The sequence below is a fragment of the Gorilla gorilla genome, chromosome 17 (genome assembly GCF_029281585.2).
Source record: "Gorilla gorilla gorilla isolate KB3781 chromosome 17, NHGRI_mGorGor1-v2.1_pri, whole genome shotgun sequence".
Classification (NCBI taxonomy): Eukaryota; Metazoa; Chordata; class Mammalia; order Primates; family Hominidae; genus Gorilla; species Gorilla gorilla.
The window spans coordinates 53,541,571-53,559,544 of record NC_073241.2 but is presented as its reverse complement, the minus strand read 5'-3'; the positions used below and the strand labels follow the sequence as shown (position 1 = coordinate 53,559,544).

Genomic DNA, 17,974 nt, shown 5'->3' with positions numbered 1-17,974 from the left:
ACCCTTTTGCCTCAGCCTCCTACGGAGCTGGGACCACAGATGCATGCCACTATGTCTGGCTAAGACCTGAGCTTTATTGACATCAATAGGAGTAGAAAGGAGAAAGAAAATTGGTTAGAGATCCCCTGCTTGACTGGCTGTTATGCTCTAGACTCTCACTGTCTAATAGAAATATGATGGGAGTCACATATGTAATTTTAAATTTCTAGTAGCCATGTTAAAAGTGAAAAAAGAGGTGAAATTAATTGCAATTATGTGTTTTATTTAAAGTAATATATCCAAAATGCCATTTCAACATATAATCGGTAAACAATAATTATCAGTGAGATCTTACATTCCTTTTTTGATACTAAGTCTTTGAAATCTGGTGTGTATTTCTGCACTTACAGCACATCTCAGTATGGACTAGCCACATTTGAAGCACTGTGTTAGCCGTATGTGATTACTGTCCACCATATTGGACAGTGCAGCTCTACACATAATGAGCTGTGCCGGAGACTCTCTGGTTCACTGTGTTGTCCTCACCTTGCACGTACTATTCTCCCTGCCAGAAGTGCTCTTGTCTTTCTTGTCTGTCTGGTAAACCCTAGTCTTGCTTTAAGAGCTAGCTCAAACTCTGCTTCCCCAGAGAGCCTTTCCCTGTATCCCTAAGACAGATACAGGTTCATGGAGGAGGACAGAATTCAGAAATCAACCCATGTAAGTATGGTGATTTAATTTTCGACAGAGGTGTGAAGACATTCAATGGAAAAGGATAAACTAAGAGTTACAAAAGCAAAAATTGACGACAAAGTGAGATTTTGGCCGGGTGCGGTGACTCACACCTGTAATCCCAGCACTTTGGGAGGCTGAGATGGGCGGATCATGAGGTCAGGAGATTGAGACCATCCTGGCTAACAAACCCTGTCTCTACTAAAAAAAAAAAAAAAAAAAATACAAAAAATTAGCCGGGCGTGGTGGCACGTACCTGGTAGTCCCAGATACTTGGGAGGCTGAGGCAGAAGAACTGCTTGAAGCCGGGAGGTGAAGGTTGCAGTGAGCCAAGATTGCGCCACTGCACTCCAGCCTGGGTGACAGAGTGAGACTCCATCTCAAAAAAAAAAAAAAGTGTGATTTCTAGTGTCTTTACCAGTTTGCCAAAGACTTGAGCAGTTTTTCTGTGTGGTATTTTATAATGATTTTTCCTTCAAAAATGTAGATTCAGAAGTGTCCAAATGAAATAAGAATTAACATAGTTCCATACAAATACCAGTCTAAATGGAAAAAAAATCTTCCCTTGTAAATATTGAAAAGTTACTATTGGTATTCAAATATGTATTTACTCTACAGTTTATACTAGTAACCAAAGTTGAACATTCCTGTTAAAGCTATTAAATTGTTTTTGACAAAAGTCAGAATGGCATCTTCTGAAAGAGAATAATTTTAAAAAATCAGGCCAGGAGCGGTGGTTCAAGCCTGTAATCCCAGTACTTTGGGAGGCTGAGGCAGGCAGATAATTTGAGGTCAGGTGTTTGAGACCAGCCTGACCAACATGATGAAACCCTGTCTCTACTAAAATATAAAAATTAGCCGGGTGTGGTGGCAGGTGCCTGTACTTCCAGCTACTTGGGAGGCTGAGGCAGGAGAATCACTTGAACCCAGGAGACGGAGGTTGCAGTGAGCTGAGATCGTGCCACTGCACTCCAGCCTGGGTGACAGAATGAGACGCCCTCTTAAAAAGTAAAAAATCAATCAATCAATCAAAGGCTGGGTGCGGTGGCTCACTCCTGTAATCCCAGCACTTTGGCAGGCCATGGCGGGTGGATCACTTGAGGTCAGGAGTTCAAGGCCAACATGGTAAAACCTTGTCTTTACTAAAAATACAAAATTAGCCGGGCATGGTGGAGCGCGCCTGTAATCCCAGTTACTTAGGAGGCTGTGGCAGGAGAATCGCTTGAACCTGGGAGGTGGAGGTTGAAGTGAGCCAAGATTGTGCCACTGAACTACAGCGTGGGTGACAGAGCAAGACTCCATTTCAAAAAAAAAAAAAAAAGAAAAAACCATAAGAGCAACATTTGCATTATAGAAATTCTTCAAAAATAGGAAAAAAGAAAAAACCCACAAATTACCCAAGCATAGCCACAGTTACTTTGGCATCCTTCTAATCTATTTTCAGGCCTATTTTAGAACATTTTTTAAAAATTGTAGAACTAATGCTTGTTATAGTTGCAATGAGGAAAACAAAAGCACTAGAAAAGTATATAATCACCTCTAACCCAAACGTCCAAAGATTTAGTTCTTAGTTGTTAATGTTTTAGTTTTAGTTGTTAATGTTCCATAGTAACATGTATTTTTTAAAAAGTTTTAAGTAATAGATACTACCTCAAGAATATAAGCAAAAGAAAAGTTATACATTACTCACAGACGAATACACAGTCATCTCATGATATTCCAAAGTGGGAAATGGCATTAGGCATCAGATGGGATGGAACTGGGAACCAGAGAACTGTTAGGAACCAAGATGGCTGCCTTGTGTGTCTGTCTCTCACTGCGTGGTCTAATCATGTCTTCTAGCAGACCAGCTGTTTTGTTTTCCAGTATACATAATGGAAGATGGCTGCCCCGTGACTCCACTCAGGAGACCACAATCTCTCAACCTCAGTGCTACATTTCAGTGGGAGATAATGTGTTAGTACCTGCTTGTGTCAGGCGTCTGTGCCTAGTGTGGTCACTTGGGACTTTAGGGGCAGGACATATGGTACAGAGGTGACTGCCAAGGCCTCCTCCTGGGAATGTGGATAGGGACAGAGAGGGGTGAAGGGATGAGGACTGGCAGACACCTCAGAAAGTGTCTCTTCATTTTAGTTGACAGGTTGTAAATAGAGTTGGCCTGATAAAATTCCACTTTTATGAAGCATCAACAGCTTTTCCACATTGTCCCCAGAAGCACAGTCATCATGGCTCACCTTATGGAAAGTACTTCATGCGGATATAACATAATTTTTTCACTCAAAAGTCTAGTGATAAGAACAATTCTGTATGTTTTTTTTTCTAGAGTGAAAATGTCCTAGTCTTTTTTTTTTTTTTTCTTTTTTAAAAAATAAGGGGCTAGCTATGGTGGCTCACGCCTGTAATCCTAGCACTTTGGGAGGCCAAGGCAGGAGGATTGCTTGAGCCCAGGAGTTTGTAGGCTGGGCAACACAGCGAGACTCCATCTCTGAAAAAAATAAAATTAAAATTAAAAAATAAAAGCAAGGATATTTAAAATTTTTAATCAAATTGGTTAATCCATCTCTTTGATTTCTTCTAAGACTTCTTAGCTTAGGTAGAGATTTGGTAAATGTTTAATTTTGTTTCCTCCCAGTTTAATCACATTCATTCATTCGGCAATGCTGCGCCTCCACTGTGTGCCAAGAACCGTCCTAGGTGCTGGAGGCCCAGCAGTGAACACAGCCCAACAGTCCCCATGCTCTTGAGCTCATATTCTGGTGGGAGGAGGTAGAAAACAAATAAATGCATATGTGCTGTCAGGCCGTGAGGTGCAGGAAAATAAAATAGGATGAAGGGACTAGAGAGTGATGGTAGGATGGGGGGTATCTTAGAAGGGATGCAAAGAAAGGGCTCTCTAAGCAACTGTTTGCTCAAACAGCTGAGTTGAGTACAGGAGTGAACCCTGAGGAAGTCTGGCAGAAGAGCATTCAAGGAAAATGGAAAGCCAGTGTAAAAGCTCTGGAGTAGAAGAACACATGGCACATTGAGGAAAAGGAAAACTGCCAGTGTGCCCAGAGCAGGGCGAGCTGGAGAAGAGTGGATAGCATCAGAGCTGCCAGAGGCCCAGGCCTGCAGGTCCTGGTTGGCTGTGAGCAGGAGCTTGGTGGTGTGTGAGTGTGGTTGGAGGGCTTTGAGCAGCAAAGTGAATATGAGAGTGTGTGTTAGGATGTGGGAGTCTCAACTTGTCAGTCCCTTACCTTTATACCCTTTATCAAGTAATCTTTCCTTTTCCATTATTTTGTCATGCCTTTCTTATACATTCTAAGAATTCCTTTTCTTTCCTTCTTTCTTTTTTTTGTTTCAATACTGAGTCTCGCTCTGTCACCCAGGCTGGAGTGCAGTGGCGCAATCTCGGCTCATTGCAATGTCCACCTCCTGGCTTCAAGCGATTCTCCTGCCTCAGCCTCCTGCGTGGCTGGGATTACAGGTGCGCGCTACCGTGCCCAGCTAATTTTTGTATTTTTAGTAGAGACAGGGTTTCACCATGTTGGCCAGGATGGTCTCGATCTCTTGATCTCTTGATCTGCCTGCCTCGGCCTCCGAAAGTGCTGGGATAACAGGCATGAGCCACTGCACCTGGCTTTTTTTTTTTTTTTTTTTTTTAATAGACAGAGTCTCGCTCTGTCACCCAGGATGGAGTGCAGTGGTGTGATCTCGGCTCACTGCAACCTCTACCTCTAAGATTCAAGCAATGCTCCCACCTCAGCCTCCTGAGTAGCTGGGACTACAGGCATGCGCCACCGCACCTGGCTAATTTTTGTATTTTTAGTAGAAATGGGGTTTCATCATGTTGGCTGGGCTGGTCTCGAACTGCTGGCATCAAGCGATCCACCCACCTCAGCCTCCCAAAGTGCTGGGATTACAGGCATGAGCCACGGTGCCCAGTCTCTTTTTGTATTTTTTATTGTTTTTTATTCACTCATCTGTCTCTTCTTTTGACAGTATCGCATTAAAAAAAGTTTTTAAGATAGTATTGCACTTTTAATGATTATAATATTTTAATATACGAGATTTCCCCTTACCATTTTTAAGGATTTTCTTTGACATCCTTATCTGTTTATTCTTCCAGAAGGCATTTAAAATAATTTTCTGAGGCTCTTCATTGGGATTTAATTGAAATTACATTCTATGTAAATTAATTTAAGGAGAATTGGCATCTTTATTAAGTTTTCCCATTAAGGGACAAATCTGTGTCATGCAAACTTTTAAATATTACATCATTCCTGTTTTTCACTTTATTTTGTTGTGGTTGGTAAGAGAGGTAGTGTATTTTTTAACTGGTGGTGGAACCCATCTAGATTCCATCTAGGAGGCTATTTCATTTAGTTCAAAAGCATTTTATTGAATTCTTACTGTGTGCCAGGCATTTTAGACATCAAATCCAGAAATGAGGTCTCTCTTCTGGAATTTCATCTAGTTGGCAGGAGTTCAGAATTTATTTTTGGTATTAGGGCAGAATTCTATGAAGGAAATCATAGTGTTGTCTTTCTCTCTGCCTAAAGAAATAATTTCTCCAAAGTGCCCTGTAGGTAGAATGAAAATAACACAGAATTTGCAGACCTCTGTAAGGCATTTTCCTATGTGCTAGGCAGAAAAACTAAACTGAGTATTAATTTTTTGGTTAATGTTTTAAAAAGTTTTTTCCCCACTAAAGAAGTAATGTACCACCAGCCCCAGGTTCCCCATCAGCAGCTCTATAAATCTTCCTCCAAAATAAATCTTAAAGCCACATGCAAGGCTGGGCACGATGGCTCACACCTGTAATCCCAACACTTTGGGAGGCCCAGGCGGGCAGATCACGAGGTCAGGAGATCGAGACCATCCTGGCTAACACAGTGAAACCCCATCTCTACTAAAAAAAAAAATACAAAAAAATTAGCCGGGCGTGATGGTGGGCGCCTGTAGTCCCAGCTACTCAGGAGGCTGAGGCAGGAGAATAGCATGAACCCGGGAGGTGGAGCTTGCAGTGAGCTGAGATGGTGCCACTGCACTCCAGCCTGGGCAACAGAGGGAAACTCTGTCTCAAAAAAAAAAAAAAAAAAAAAAAGTCACATATTTCTCTCTATATTAAAAATGATCTCCACTTTACTACTGACTTTCTAGTCCAAACCACCAGTATCCTTTACCTGCACTATTGCCATCTCTTTGTAATTAGCCTCCCTGCATTTCTTTTGCCCACGTTTACAAGCCATATTGCACACAGCAGCCAGAGTGACCTTTTTAAAAAAAATCATGGAAATTATCAAAGCTTCAGAAATCAAATAGCATAATTAATTGATGTACCCATCACCCTCCTCCAGAACTTAGCAATAATGGCCACTCTGTATCTCTTCCTACTCCCTGAATTCTTGTGAAACAATTCCAGATACCATGCCATCTCTTTTTCTTTTTAAAAAATTTATTTGTTTTTCTTTTCTTACCCTCTCAACCCAGCTTTTCCCAATTCTGGGAAGAACTGGAAAGAGAAGGCCTGTCATGCCATTTTATTCGTACATACCCAGTGCTCCTCAACTTACTGTGGGGCCACGTCCTCATAGAACCATTGTAAATTGAAAATACACTTAAGGCCAGGTACAGTAGCTCACACCTGTAATCCCAGCACTCTGGGATGCTGAGGCTGGCGGATCGCTTGAGCCTAGGAATTTGAGACTAACCTGGTGAAACCCCATTCCTACAAAAAAAATACAAAAATTAGCCAGGTGTGATGACACATGACTGCAGTTCCAGCTACCAGGGAGGCTGAGGTGAGAGGATCACTTGAGCCCAAGAGGTCGAGGCTGTGGTGAGCTGTGATAGTTGAAAAACCATTAAGTTGAACTGTTGTAAGTTGGGGAACATCTGTAGTCCAGTATATTAGTAAAAAATAAGGACATCCTTTAACAAAAACCACAAGCATGTGATAGTTGCACAACTCTGTGCACCTATAAAAACCATTGAATTTGTGCAGTTTAAGTGAGTAAATTGTATGTTAATTTGTATCTCAATAGGGCTATTAAAAAACATAAGCACAATAGCATTATCCTATTAATAATATTCTAGTAATTTATCAAAATCATGGAACTGCCAAAGTTCGTGTTTTCCCAGTTATATTATTATTATTATTATTTTCTTTTCTTTTTTTTTTTTTTGAGACAAAGTCTTGCCCTTGTTCCCTAGGCTGGAGTGCAATGGCGCGATCTCGGCTCACTGCAACTCCGCTTCTCAGGTTCAAGTGATTCTCCTGCCTCAGTCTCCAGAGTAGCTGGGATTACAGGTGCCTGCCACCACACGCAGCTAATATTTGTATTTTTAGTAGAGATGGGGGTTTCATCACGTTGGCCAGGCTGGTCTCGAACTCCTGACCTAAGGTGATCTGCCCACCTCGGCCTCCCAAAGTGCTGGGATTACAGGCATGCGCCACTGCACCCGGCCTATATTATACTTTTTTAAACACTTTGACAGAGTTTTAAACGTGAGTCAGATCATGTTACTCTTACTTAAAACCCTTCAGTGGCTTTTCATCCTATTTAGAATAAAACTCAAACTCCTTATGCTGGCTTACAAAAGTCTGGCCTACAAACCCCTTGTGTGATGTGGCCTCTGCGTGCCTCTCTGACTTTATCTCTTGCCTGCTGAATTGTTCCTACCTCAGAGCCTTTGCATCAGCTGTTCCTCTGCTAGAATGTCCTTCCCTATATTTTCACAAGGCTGGATCCTTCTTTTCAACCTAGACATCCCTTCCTCAAAGAGGCCTTGCCTGGTCAACCCCTCATCCTCCAATCTAAAGTGGTATCCCAGTTACTCTGTCAAATCATTTATTTAAAAAGTCTGGGCGTACTGTGGTTCATTGTCTGCTGTATCTTTAAAAATTAATTTATCATCTGTCTTTCCCACCTTCTGTGCTTTCCCATCCCCCCAGTATTTTTTCTGTTATGTTCACTGCTGAATCCTCAGTGCCTAAAATAGTAATTGGTACATAACAGACCCTCATTAGGAGATATCATACAAAAAAATTGCCAACACATACCAGGTGTTTGGTGTTTATAAAAATATTATTATTTTAAACCACCTCCAGCCCCCCTTTTTGTTTTTAGAGACAGAGTCTCACTCTGTCACCCAGTCTGGAGTGCAGTGGTAGCTGGGACTGTAGGCACATGCCACCATGCCTGGCTAATTAATTTTTTTTTTTTTTTTTTTCTTTTGTAGAGATAAGGTCTCACTGTATTACCCCGGCGAGTCTTAAGCTTCTGGCCTCAAGCCATCCTTCCGCCTTAGCCTCCCAGAGTACTGGGATTATAGTTGTGAGCCACTGCGCCTGGCCTAAAAGGTTATCTGATAGAATATATCACCTTCCTGCATAAACAGTTCCAGAGTTCTCATTGATATGTTGTTTTGAAAGGACTGTTCTAATTTTCATAGGTAGCTTTCATTTCTCTAATAATAAGCTATTTGAGGCTAGGAGATGGTTTGATTTATTTGTGGGTTTTTTTTTGTTTGTTTGTTTTTTTACCTTTTGTCCTTCATTTAATGTCCTGCTCACTTCAGAACTCAATAAATAACTTTGATAAGACAAACTCCATTTTTGTTGTTGTTGGGCAAAACATGGAATGTGCATGTGTAAGGTTGGAAAAATTAACATTGATAGCTTGCCGGCTTTATTCTCCATTGTCACCTTTTTCTTTTGTCCTAAATTGTGAACCATCACACCCTCAGCTTGTGAGCCATCTCTGCTACCCATTATGCAGCGAGACGGCTGAAGCATGGCTGTGGTCGGCTAAAGAGTGGACCCCAAATCTGTGATTAGTTAGGTATCTTGAGATGAGGGGAAATCCTGAATTATCCAGGTAGACCTATGTAGTTACAAGGCTCCTGATAGGAGGGAGGGCTATAGAGAGAGAGAGAACAGAATGCTGGAAGCAGAGGTTGGAATGATGTGCTTTGGAGATGGAGGAAGAGACCCCATGTCAAGTCAGGTAGTTGGCCGCTAGAAGTGGAAAAGGCAAGGAAATGTCTCCCTTAGAGCCTCCAGAAGGAATGCAGCTCTGTCCACATGATGATTTCAGCCCAGTGAAATTGATTTCAGACTTCTGATCTCTGAAACTGTAAGATAATAATTTTGTATTGTTTAAGCGACAAATTTATGAGCTCATGATAATGTGTTGTGAAGTTAATCTGATTTGCTGGCTTAATAGTTAGCGACCAAAAGGGAGGCCATAAATAATTGAGATGGCAACCTCTCTCTGGTAGGTAATTTTTTGGGGAAAGAAAAAGATACAGGCAATAGAAAAATGAAGGAATATTAGATGCTGCAGTTACAGCATTGATTGTTATAGTACATTTAAGCTGTTGATGGCTTTTTTTTCTTTGTATTTTGCACAGATCAGAAACCTCTTGACCTTGCCCAGGGTGCTGAAATGAAACACATTCTTGTTGGTAATAAGGTACAGAGTAATGAATTAAATTTATCTAATAATTTTTAGAAAAAATTTTTTGAATGTTTGAAATATGTAGATGCATTTTTCATGAAAACATGTTTTTGACAGGTCATCTACAAAGCATTGAAACGATATGAGGGCCCTCTCTGGAAGGTAAGTTGGGGTGGTTTTTTAATTGTATAACTGTAAAGAATAATTCTCAGGCACTCTATTTCTGTTTAAAACTTTTAAAAAATCATTTCTGAAGTATATGTGATTTAATCGCTCTTGGATCTTATAATGTAAACCACTGATTTTTTTTTTTTATTTTTAGTTATTGAGACAGAGTCTTGCTCTGTCACCCAGGCTAGAGTGCAGTGGTATACTCACTACAACCTCCACTACCTGCCTCAGCCTTCCAGGTAGCTGGGATTATAGGCGTCCGCCACCGTGCCTGGCTAATTTTTGTGTTTTTAGTAGAGACGAGGGTTCAACACCTTGGCCAGGCTGGTCTTGAACTCCTGACCTCATGATCCACCCGCCTCGGCCTCCCAGAGTGCTGGGATTACAGGTGTGAGCCACCGTGACTGGCAAGCCACTTTTATACTACTGGATTTCAAGAGGCTTCCACTGGTTGTAGCTGTTACTTTTCTGTGTGTTGATGGTCCCTTTTAGGTGTTTTTTTGGTGTTGATGAGTCACTTTTAGGTGACTAAGTTTTTATGAAAAGGAGTGGGGGGAAAATACATTTTTTTCTTACTAGATCAAAGAATTACAGTATTATTTTTGTTATGAACATCAAACCATGGAAGACTTAGAAGAAAATTAATATTTGAATTATCACATGGTACATATATAAAATTTTTCCAGTCCTAACAGTTTCTACATTTTGGAGAATCCTGTTTCCTAGAATTAACCTTGTAAGAGCACATAATTTCTTTTGCATTTGCAAGCAATCCCTTAATCTATTTATGTATCTGTATGCTTATATTGTATAAGATAAATTTAGGATAATTTTCTTTTTTAGACATTCATTCATGACTTTGAGGAAATTGTCTTTGAAGCCCACAACTGGTATATTTTCTGTAAATAATCCCTGAACAGTTTTGTCAGAACCATAAACTGTAATCATCATTGATCTTATCAGTATGGCATTTCTGCTGTTCCTGTCACCCTGTAGTGGTATGTTTTCATTACTGCACTAGTACCTAAGTTCATGTTTGATCATTTTTTTTAATGTTCAGTGCTACTGTCTAAAGACTCAAATATGACTGTCCTCACTTAATTACTTTTTATCAGTCAAGTATTTGAATCTAGATGTGTCAGCTTGGGAAATCTTTGTTATTTTTCCCTTAGAGTTCAAGATTTTTTGGCTGGAGATTATTCTGGGTAGTGTTAGAGCATGGAGTCCTTTCATGGTATAGGAAACAGTAAGTATTATGATCTTTACACTTATCAAATTTCACTGTATAAATTTTGAAATATGAATTTTTTTCACTTGTCTCTTTTCCTTTTGTCTTGATAATTTCATCTTTATTTTGAAGGCCTGATGCAGTTCATAATATTTATCGCCAGGGATGCAAACACCTGACTCAAGCAGTATGCACGGTAGGATGAAACATGGATCATTTGCTCCTCTAACTGTGAAATCAGTTCTTCAAGTGATTGACCCAAATCATTTATACAGCCTTGTAAAATCTTGGGGTTCTGTGGAATGCTGTAGAAAACACTTGTATATATTTTAATTTGATAACAAGTAAAGTCGTGGCATCTCCATTTTGAACAAAATTTTAAAATATAGTAACTTTTATTTACCTCCGTGTATTATTATGGGATGAGAGATGGATTGTCCAAAAGTATTTGTCAAATTTACCCAGGCTTATTTGATGATGAAATATCCTAGTACATGCAATTGAAAAGAATGTGTATTTTGCTATTATTGTTGGTTGTAGGGTCCTATCAATATTAATTCAGTCATGGTGGTTGATAGCATTCAGATATTTTGTGTCTTGGTTTTGGCTAGTGGTTGTATCAGTTGCTGAAAGAGGGATGTGAAAGTGTCCTACTGTGCTTGTGGAATGTTGCATTTCCTTCTCTGTTACTGATAACATACTTATGATTGTTGTCTTCTTGATTAATTGATCCTTTTATTGTTTTGTGGCCCTCTTTATCTCTTGTAATACATTTTGTTTTAAAATTTATTTTGTCTGATATGAACATAACCACTTTGGCCTTCTTATGTTTACTGTTCGCGTGGTGTCTTTTTCCTATCCATTTGCTTTTAGCCTATATGTATCTTTATATTTATTTTCTGTCTCTTGGAGATAGCATATGTTTTAGTTCCTACTACCCATTCTGGCAATTTTTGCCTTTTAATTGGATTTTTCTTTTATGAATGTGTTCTACTTTCATGCTTCTTCATATGTCAGGTAATTGTGGGTTTGGTTTTGTTTTGTTCTTGTTTCTGTTTTTTTGAGATGGAATCTCGCTCTGTCTCCCAGGCTGGAGGGCAGTGGCATGATCTCAGCTTACTGTAACCTCCACTTCCCAGGTTCAAGCAGTTCTCTGCCTCAGCCTCCTGAGTAGCTGGGATTACAGGTGAACACTACCATGCCCGGCTAATTTTTGTGTTTTTTGGTAGAGACGGGATTTTGCCATGTTGGTTAGGGTGGTCTCGAACTCCTGACCTCAAGCAATCCTCCTGCCTTGGCCTACCAAAGTGCTGGGATTACAGGCATGAGACACCGCACCCAGCCCGTATGTCAGGTAATTTTGGATGGTACTCTTAATATTATTATTATATAATTATAATATTATATATTATATAATATCTTTAATATATTTTATCATATAATATATAATATCTTTAATATATTTTATTATATAATAGTATATATTATATATTTTATTATATAATAGTATATATTATATATTTTATTATATAATAGTATATATTATATATTTTATTATATAATAGTATATATTATATATTTTATTATATAATAGTATATATTATATATTTTATTATATAATAGTATATATTATATATTTTATTATATAATAGTATATATTATATATTTTATTATATAATAGTATATATTATATATTTTATTATATAATAGTATATATTATATATTTTATTATATAATAGTATATATTATATATTTTATTATATAATAGTATATATTATATATTTTATTATATAATATATAGTATATATTATATATTTTATTATATAATATATAGTATATATTATATATTTTATTATATAATATATAGTATATATTATATATTATAATTATATATTTTATGATTATAATATATAATAATTATAATATTATTAATATTATGAATGTTGAGTTCTGGAGATTTTGGATTCTGTTCTTTTTCTCTGTTAAGTGTTGTCCATTGCAGCAAGTCCTTTTTTTGGTTCGGTTTGGATTATGAGCTGTGTCTTGGGCAGTGGCTCTGGACTCAGTTCAGATAGGCTGTGTTTATATGAGCTGCTTCTATGTGTGTGTGGCTCATGAGTCAGAGATGTGAGTAGCAGACAGAATCTGGGGACCATCTCTCTGTCTCTTTCCCTTGGGGGATTCTCCTGTTCTCTTTGGTGCTTATGGGTTTCCAGGTTTGCTTTATTAATGTCCAAAGACAGGAGTTTCCACATGTGCCCTTGCTGCTTTCCTGTCACCATGTGGACTGTGCTTAGTCCCAGGTGCAAAACCTTAGGCATGGGAACTTACTTCCACAGCTCCTTGGCCCCTTTCCTCCGGAGAGCGTGACTCCCATCGGAGTCTGTCAGCTTTTGTTCAGGTCCAGGTTCCTCCATGTGGTTGCCTTTTCTTTCGTATCCGGGTTTTATAGTTGTTTTCTGCAACAGGTGGGGGGCCTCTGATAGGGTCTTGAAGAAATCTACCTTTTTCCATTCTTAACCCATTTATGCCTGGTGTTCCATTATTGGAACGCTAAGCTTGTGGGAGTTATTTATATCCTACTGCTCAAGGTCATCGCCAAGGTCTGATTTTTCACAGAACATTTTGCAACCTCTGGCATAAATGGCTTAAAATCCTTTCATGCCAAATTTTTATTTTAAAACCCATAATTATTTCTGATCCGTCTTACTCTCTTTCCCTTTTCTCCTTCTTTATCAACATTATCTACTGCTGATTATTTTATACTCAGCTCAAACAAAAAGGTAAGGCGAGGGGTATGAATAAAAAATGGGAACTGTGGTAGCTAAACGATTTTATAACCCAAGTGCATATTAAGTTATACTTAAGAAAGGATAAAAATAAAACGACAAACCTGATGAACCATAGTATTTATGTTGAGTAACTAAGAAGTTGAGAGCCAGACTCGACATAGTTCTACAGTGCATTTGATACTCCCACTGTAATCTATTTTTTTCCAATTTTTTTCTATCAATACTTAAGTGTTCAACTGGGTATCGTTAAGTCATGTCACTACTTTAAATTTTATGTATAGATAATTTTAGGGTCCTCTTTTATGTGAATGAATGTTGTCTTATTGACTTCTTTATATCCAAGGTAAAATCCACTGATAGCTGCCTCTTCTTTATTAAATGCTTTGATGACACCATTCATGGCTTCCGAGTTCCTAAGAATAGCCTTCAGCAGTCAAGAGAGGTAATCTTATGGATTCATGTATCTTTCCTAAAACTTACAGAACATTTAAAGACACGGAGAATATAACATAGGTTCAATGGTAACATCCAAAATCTTGTTGATTGTACTTTTAATTTTTTTAAAATTTTTATTTATTTATTTTTTTGAGACAGAGTCTCACTCTGTAGCCCAAGCTGGAGTGCAGTGGCGCGATCTCAGCTCACTGCAACCTCTGCCTCCCAGGCTCAGGCGATTCTCATGCCTCAGCCTCCTCAGTAGCTGGGACTACAGGCACGTGCCAATACGCCTGGCTAAATTTTTTGCATTTTAGCAGAGACAAGGTTTCACCACATTGCCCAGGGTAGTCTCAAACTCCTGAGCTCAGGCGATCTGCCCGCCTTGGCCTCCCAAAGTGCTGGGATTACAGGCGTGAGCCACTGTGCCTGGCCTGATTGTACTCTTTAAATGAAGCCTTTAAAATTTAGTACATGAATTAGTTCTTTATCAACATGTACCTGCAGGTATTTTCTGTTCATAATTTGTTTTTCAATTTTAATTCTCTGAATGTAAGGGGCATCCTTTTAATGTAAATGACAGGTCTACGCCTTAACTTATAGGTGAGGAAACTAAAGATTGTAAGATTGAAGTGATTTCCCAAGGCCAGGCAGCTTGTGAGTGACAGAACCTGGACTACAAGCCAGGCGTTCTGACACTCATTACAATGGAGACTCAGCCTTCCTAGTGATAAATTAAACAATAGCAGCAAGCTAGAAAATTGGGATTTACTTGACCAATACTTATGGTGCAGTCACTTAATGGACTATCCCTTTTTTTTTTTTTTTTTTTCGCCCAGGCTTGAGTGCAGTGGTGGGATCTCGGCTCATTGCAACCTCTGCCTCCCTGGGTCAAGTGATTCTCCTGCCTCCGCCTCCTGAGTAGCTGGGATTACAGGTGCATGCCACCATGCCTGGCTAATTTTTGTGTTTTTAGTAGAGACAGGGTTTCACCACGTTCATCAGGCTGGTCTCGAACTCCTGACCTTGTGATCCGCCCACCTCAGCCTCCCAAAGTGTTGGGATTACAGGCATGAGCCACTGCGCCCGGCCCTTTTCTTTTTCTTTTATTTATTTATTTATTTAGAGATAGAGCCTCCCTTGCTCTGTCACCCAAGCTGGAGTGCACTGGTGTGATCTTGGCTCACTGCGACCTCTGCCTTTGTGGTTCAAGCAATTCTCCTGCCTCAGCCTCCCGAGTAGCTGGGATTACAGGCATGTACCACCATGCCTGGCTAATTTTTGTATTTTTATTGGAGATGGGGTTTCACCATGTTGGCCAGGCTGGTCTCGAACGTGATCCGCCCACCTTGCCCTCCCAGAGTGCTGGGATTACAGGCGTGAGCCACCGCGGCAGGCCTATTCTTATTCTTTTAAATCAAAGCAGTGTTCATAGACATATCTTGATTTTTTGGTAAACTATGTAAGAGGTTAAAATAATCTATTTTCCAAAGTGGTAAACTTTGGCCATGCAAAGAACCCTAAACAATCTAACTCATGACTCTCCCAACATTTCATAAAATGGTAAGATTTGACCCTGAGTATAGTGTAAGAAAATGAGGAAAAAGTAAGATAGCGTATTTTTAGGCCAAACATTCTTTTTGTGAAATCACTGTTATTTAAAAAATGTAGTAAAAGTTAATGCATCAGGGCAAGTATTGGCTGTTTTAATATGACCTTAGTTTCTTATGCTTCTAATTTGAGTGTAAGTTAGTAAAATTGTGTATCTGGATCCATTACTATATAGTAATTTATTCTGTTAGGTTATAAAATTACAGGTTCTCAATACTGAAAACGAGAACCTATAATTTTAAGTGACAAAGTTTTCTCCCATTATTTAATTTCTGTAATGTGTTTGAATATTAAGATTCATGAATATGTAAACTTATAGATGATATTTTTTAAAGTACTAGGAAAAGCTTTTATCCAGACATGTCATGGACAAGAGACCCACATTGCTGTTTCATTACTGGTTGCTTTGCTTTCCTTTTTGAGGCCATAATATTTATTTCACTAGGTAAATTTTATGCTTATCAGATCATTGTAATATTATCTCTTTGGAATAAAAATGCTTTTCACTCTCATTTAAATTCTTGCATGATTTCAGGACTGGCTGGAAGCAATAGAAGAACATTCTGCTTACAGCACTCATTACTGTTCCCAGGACCAGCTGACTGATGAGGAGGAGGAAGATACAGTTTCTGCTGTAGACCTGAAGAAATCATTAGAGGTAAATAGGAAAATGTAACCTGACCTTTATAGCTATCTATGTCATGAGGTTTAATCAAGAACTTTTTTCTTTAAGATGTAAGGTTTTGAAATTATGATTTCTGACAACAATAGAAATAGTACTGTTCTTCGCTGAGTTGCATTGTGTTGGTAGCTTATGTCTGTCATGGTAATACTATCAAATGCCTTTGTAGATACGCTCTGATGAAATGCACATGTGCCTTAAAGGCACTGTACTTTTTTAGGTGAAACTTTTTACATTGCTGTTAACAGACTGTCATTCTGTTTGAAAGTTGCTGCGAGGATGGGGAGCATGCATAGCTTGACTTGATGCCCTTTATGACTTCACTGCACATTTCAGAGTTTAAATAATGCAACCATAGTGATACCTTTCCTGGTTGGTAGGTTTCCTTTAAAACCACTTGTAATCTGTAGCTTGGTTGCTAAGAGGTAAGGTAAAGCATCATTAATGAATGGAGAAGTCTTCTGAAGTGACACCAGTGCCTTATCCCTAGAGGAATATCAGCATAGGTAATTGAAATGAAATAGGTGTTTTGATGGGTCATCAATTTTCTGGCTGTACCTTTTATTTCCATCTTGTATCTAAAAGAATGGGAATTAAGTTTGGAAGAATTAGAACTATGGAATGATGATGAGTTTCAGTCTGAATAATTATGTCAGGATATATGAATTTGCCTACTAAATTTAATTTTTTTGTCTTTATAAATTAAATGAGTTGGTGGCAAGATTTGAATGCTTCTAGTTCAACTTTAATGAAGTTAAATTCCCCAATACCTATGGAGTTTTATCAACTTAGAGACCTATACATTTAAATATAAAAGGTATTTTGACTCTTTCAATCCCTAATCTTAATTTATGATGGAACATTAAAGAATTTGAACTCTCCCATGTTTGTTGAAGACATTCCCCAGAATTGATGACAACTCCTTTACCATACTACCTCTGGTTTAAAGCCTAATGTGTATGTGAGAACCATAAACAAAATTTTCAGATCAGTGAACTTTGCAAAAGTAACATCTACTACAGCATTTAAGTAACATTAAAACTGGGAAAATATGGAAGATTTAAATACATATGGCCAAAATTACATTAAACAAGTAAAAAAATAAAACGATGCTAAATATTTTAACTTTCAGTTGGTATTCCCTAATTGAAAAGAAATCCTTCCCTATCTACCTATCGTCAATAAGAGGTAAATGATAAAACCTGGAAGGATTGACAAAGCACACTAATATCTTTCCTAGGATTATGATAATTTTAAAAGTTTTTAAATGGAAGTTACAAGTAAAATAAAAGCATACTAACTTACATACCATTAAAAAGATTTCTTCTTTTTTTTTTTCTTTTCTTTTTTTCTTTTTTTGAGACGGAGTCTTGCTCTGTCGCCCAGGCTGGAGTGCAGTGGCGCGATCTCGGCTCACTGCAAATTCCACCTCCAGGGTTCACGCCATTCTCCTGCCTCAGCCTCCCGAGTAGCTGGGACTACAGGCGCCTGCCACCGCACCTGGCTAATTTTTTTTTTTTTTTTTTTTTTTTGTATTTTTAGTAGAGACAGGGTTTCACCGTGTTAGCCAGGATGATCTTGATCTCCTGACCTTGTGATCCACCCGCCTCATCCCCGCAAAGTGCTGGGATTACAGATGTGAGCCACCACATCCCGGCAAGATTTCTTCTTTAGCATAATTTTCAAATTTTCAGGTCATCAACCTCGACTATATCTTTCAGTTTATTCCTTAATGTTTTGTTCACATGTTAACTTTAAAACCATGAAGCTTTTGCCTTTTAGATTTTATTGCACCTAAAGGTAATGAGAGTTTTAGCACTATAGTGTTAAGCACTTTTAGGTTTTGCATGTTCCTCTCCAACAGAGTTTGAATGCTAATTCTGTAAATCTTTTTTTTTTT

General features: G+C 38.5%; 1 protein-coding gene across 6 annotated transcripts in view; it reads left to right on the top strand.

The window, feature by feature from the left end:
• The window catches only part of OSBPL1A (oxysterol binding protein like 1A), a 235,375-nt gene that overhangs the window by 69,394 nt on the left and 148,007 nt on the right, over positions 1–17,974 (top strand). For all 6 annotated transcript variants that reach the window (XM_063699127.1, XM_063699129.1, XM_019013908.4 and 3 more), the window contains exons 8-13: positions 9,109–9,170; positions 9,273–9,317; positions 10,499–10,572; positions 10,687–10,750; positions 13,690–13,788; positions 15,928–16,050. In XM_063699127.1, the coding sequence (XP_063555197.1) occupies positions 9,109–9,170; positions 9,273–9,317; positions 10,499–10,572; positions 10,687–10,750; positions 13,690–13,788; positions 15,928–16,050 (467 nt within the window). The remainder of the gene's footprint in view (positions 1–9,108; positions 9,171–9,272; positions 9,318–10,498; positions 10,573–10,686; positions 10,751–13,689; positions 13,789–15,927; positions 16,051–17,974) is intronic.